Source organism: Morone saxatilis, unplaced genomic scaffold (assembly GCF_004916995.1).
Source record: "Morone saxatilis isolate NCDOM2014 unplaced genomic scaffold, NCSU_SB_2.0 Contig17, whole genome shotgun sequence".
Taxonomy (NCBI): domain Eukaryota; kingdom Metazoa; phylum Chordata; class Actinopteri; family Moronidae; genus Morone; species Morone saxatilis.
This window is the reverse complement of record NW_023339729.1, coordinates 26,514,045-26,518,198: the sequence shown is the minus strand read 5'-3', so window position 1 is coordinate 26,518,198 and position 4,154 is coordinate 26,514,045. Positions and strand designations below refer to the sequence as shown.

The 4,154-nt window shown below is 42.5% G+C and overlaps 2 protein-coding genes across 2 annotated transcripts in view; one reads left to right on the top strand and one right to left on the bottom strand.

Annotated features, from left to right (window-relative positions):
* The window catches only part of LOC118327364 (signal-induced proliferation-associated 1-like protein 2), a 3,707-nt gene extending 507 nt beyond the window's left edge, over positions 1 to 3,200 (bottom strand). The window contains exon 1 of the mRNA XM_035660691.1: positions 1,985 to 3,200. Within this exon, the coding sequence (XP_035516584.1) occupies positions 1,985 to 2,960 (976 nt within the window). The 5' untranslated portion in view covers positions 2,961 to 3,200. The remainder of the gene's footprint in view (positions 1 to 1,984) is intronic.
* Positions 3,201 to 3,344: 144 nt separating this feature from the next.
* LOC118326988 overlaps positions 3,345 to 4,154 on the top strand; it is a 4,195-nt gene continuing 3,385 nt past the window's right edge. The window contains exon 1 of the mRNA XM_035660153.1: positions 3,345 to 3,441. Within this exon, the coding sequence (XP_035516046.1) occupies positions 3,345 to 3,441 (97 nt within the window). The remainder of the gene's footprint in view (positions 3,442 to 4,154) is intronic.

Below are 4,154 nucleotides of genomic sequence, written 5' to 3'. Positions count from 1 at the left end.
ATCCTGGTGGAGCCTGCTGCCATGTAGGATCATAGACATCAATCCACTCACTTATGATTTGTTTGTCTTTTTTAAGCCATTTCCTGGTCAAAACCTTTTTACACACCACTAACAAAAACCTCAACAGGTATTTATCTATTTTCTAGATCACCAAGATATGGGATTTTAAAATAAAAAAAGAAATTTGTAAACAAGAATTTATCCAATTTAAAATAATGAAATTGAGTCTCTTGGATGATGCAGGGTGCTGAATGTGCAATGAAAACTATGCTACTCTGGTTCACATGCTGTGGAGCTGCCCAAATGTGCAGATGTTTTGGTTCACTATCCCTGACTACATTCAAACAATTATTGGCAAAGATGTCTCTTTCACTCCTGCCTTGTACATTTATGTCACCCTGAGGCAGACTGGGTTTAGCTCTCATGCTGGGGTGCAAGCTCATTGTTATGAATTGGAAAGCCTCCTTCTGGTACATCCAGCTGGTTAACTAGCTGCATTAGAAAATGTATCATTCAGGTTATTCAACAAGGTCTCGAAGTGGAATTTGTGGCTATTTATTTTATGTTGCACCTTCTTTTCATTTCTTTCATTTTATATTCATAGTTATTTAGATTATTTTAAATGCATTCACATAAAGTATTTTGACTTCTTGTCTTACACAGCTATATATTTTATTTATCCATTCAGTGTTTTATAGTATTTTGTCTGCTGGAGTACAGAAGGGAGGGGAGCTTGTCATTAACCTTCCACTCTCATTCTTCCAGGGTTATTGTGAGATTGCCCTCTGCTTCCCATCTTACTTTCATAAGGATGGTCTGTTTTTTAAACAATAATACCAACAAATCTCTGACTGGAAAATAAGTGATCCTGATTCTGTAAATGAAAGTTGTCTTCAACCACCTTCATGAGAACGTTGTGATATGTGATTATAAGTCTGTATCAAGTTTAACAGTAGAAATTTTGTTTTGTTTGTTTACACCGCACAGAGCTGACTGTAAACAGGAAGAGGCAGCACTCTACACACACACACACACACACACACACACACACACTGATGTGGGTCATATTTAATCCTACAAATCTGCTCATATGTTAAATAACTGAATGTGTGTGTGTGTGTGTGTGTGTTTAGGATATCTGCTGCTGATGTTTATTTCCTCATTTCCTCAACCAGATTCCAGTCACTAAAATAGCATTTTTGTGTTTATCTCTTATTGCCACTTCCTGGAAAGATGGCAGGATGGCGCCGTTCTGGTGGCATCCTGCAGCTCACAAAACTTTCTGTGTATTGTGTGTTTGCCTTGTTGACTTTTTTGTACTTCAGTTTGTTAATTTTATCAATGAAGATGGACAGCATGCTGTATGATAATATTTTTTGATACCAGTATCAATACTTTGACTTAAATAATAATAATAATAACAACAATAATAATAATAATAATAATAATAATAAAGAAAAAGACATTACACATTATGGTACAGTTACTCAGCTGTTCAAAGACCTGGGAGAAAAGAAACTGATCTGTGCACTCGACAATATAAATAAAACAATAAGTGGCAATAGGCCACTGTAGCATCTAGTCTGCCTAAACTAAAGAAATGACTGTGTGGGTGATGACGTTTATGGTACTGGTAAATATTGGCAGAGTGAGACCTCTTACTCTTACTCAGTAAACCGAGCAGAACATACATAATAAAAATGACACAGTCAATGATGACACAAGAGGTCTAAAAGTCTAAATTCATAGGAAAGTGACTGATCTAATATTATTCCTAAATATGAGACAATTTCAGCTCCTTTTGAAGACACTTTGAACGTATTTGTTCATGACTTGTTACATATAATCCAGTCTCACACTCTCTACATTCAACCACCACTGGCTCTCAGATGGGGCAGGCAGACAGGAGTCTGTGGTCTGAGTGTCCTGGGAGAAATTTGGCCTTGTGGGCCAGGTATGGTTAGAGTCTAGGATCAGGTCTTACCTCTGTTGTAGAAGTATTTCAGATAGTATTTGGCTCCGAGGTCGAAGTGTTCGATGTCGTAGTTTTTCACCAGGTTTTGAGGGAACAGATTTTCACTGCAGACTTCCAAGACAGACAGGCCAGCGTTGGAGCAGGTTCTGTTGAACACTGACTGGGTTCCTGGGGTGCTGTTGGCCCTGGTCAGGCCCAGCTTATTTTCTGGTTCTCCTCCAGTCTCGTTAATGAAGAACGGACAGCTGAGCACCAGACCGCCATCTTCGTCACTCCTGAACGTGTTTGCTGTGACGTCCACCGCGGGATCAGCAGCTTCCTGCCGTGATGACCCTGCCCAGGCACCAGTAGAGGTGGTCTTCCTGTGTCTGAGGTTTGTTTGGGGGTCGGAAGACTCGCTGATGTTGAAGAAGATGCTCTGAACGTCATAATGAGAGAAACTGAACCTGACCTCCTGCTGCTGATCCCTGACCCCTCTTGGACTTCTCAGTCTGCTAAAGAGGGACGCCTCTGTCTGCTGAGGTCTGTGTCCTGCTACATAGACCATTTCCCCACGGGCAATCTGAGCTGCAGTCTGCAGGCTGGATGATGGCAAGGCATTGAGGTATGAAGGTTCAGGGAGAGGTGGCGGTGCACTCTGACCAGGTTGGTCAAGAGTCGAGGTGCTGCCATACTCTCGACTCAGACTGGCTTGTGTGTGCGGGTTGATGGCTGTAGGATCCAGATCTTCGATGTCACTGATGGTCCCCTCGCTGTTACTCCTCTTCATCCTCCTGCTGGGTGAGTGACTCAGGAGCTCCCAGAAGGGGTATCTGGTCTCTAATCTACTCTGTTGAGGTCCTTTCAGGAAGTTCTGGACCAGATTGTCATATCTAGGGGGGGGCTGAGCATCCCAGACCTCCCTCCTTTGAGGCCAGTCAGACACTCGAGCCCGGACCCCCATCTTTGGTACAGCTGGAGCCCCTTGAATCACCGGAGGTCCCATAATCCTGATCCACAAGACCTGACACAGGAAAAGTCCTGAAGGGTCTAAAGTCAGTGAATGCAAAGAGGACTCTTTATCTGCATGGACCTGAAATACACAAAATAAATAAATGAAAGTGTCATGGAGCTCAATCAGCTGTTTACCTGTTGATGAGTCATTGAGTCTTAACAGCCAGTCACAGCTCTCCCCCTGTCTGTCAGATATCAACAGAACTCTATCAGGCAGAACATAGTCGCTCTGGTTCAGCCAATCATTACACTGGAGAGAGAAGCCAGACGACACACCCCGTGAACTCCCACCTAACACCCCCCCACACACACACACACACACACACACACACAAACTTACTGCAATGCAGCCTCACACAGGGTTGGATACCGAATCATGGCACCAGTTCCTGTACGGTGGTATCTACTGGACCGAATCATGACGCAGGTGTGCGTGCCTGCTTTCAGTAGCAGAGCTGTCTCTGCTGCCGATGGTACAGGAAACAGAGGACTCACCACACTAAGCCATCACTAGTAAACATTTGTTTCCACAATATCCAAAAATAGAGAAAAAATATTTCATCTGGGGGACTGTGTAACACTATTGTACTAGCTAATCAATCAGCACTGATCAGTTATATTAGTAAATCATTAGTATTATTTCATTCATCTACAGAGACTCTGTACAGTGTATGGTCTCAGACAATCTGAAGTTTGTCTCTACTGTTGGAGCAGCTGATAAGTGCACAGCTTTTTCCTCATTTTATAGACGATGTAAAAGAAACGTCACACAGAAGGTAAAGAGAAAAATGTTCACTTCTGAGGACAGCTTGCATTCAAACCCACTCTAGAGGCCCCCCGCACAGTGATGGAGACGGTTTACTTCCTTTACTTCCACAAATTCATGTACACTTTAAACTACTAACAGTTAATATATTGTTCCATTTCAAGTTTGTTTGCCTTTGCAATAAAGAAAGTCGTTCTTTAATTCTTCTTTTTTAACAAAACATTTGGTTCATTCCGTTTATTCCCTGCGATGCTGCATCCAGTTCTCCCTGTATACAGCCATGATATCATCTAGGGGTGTAAGAAAATAGAGCAGGTCTAGACCGAACTCCTTTTAACATTTACAGAGACCCAACAGTACCACCATGAGCAAGAACTTGGCGACGGGGGCAAGGAAAAACTGCCTTTTAACAGGCAGAAA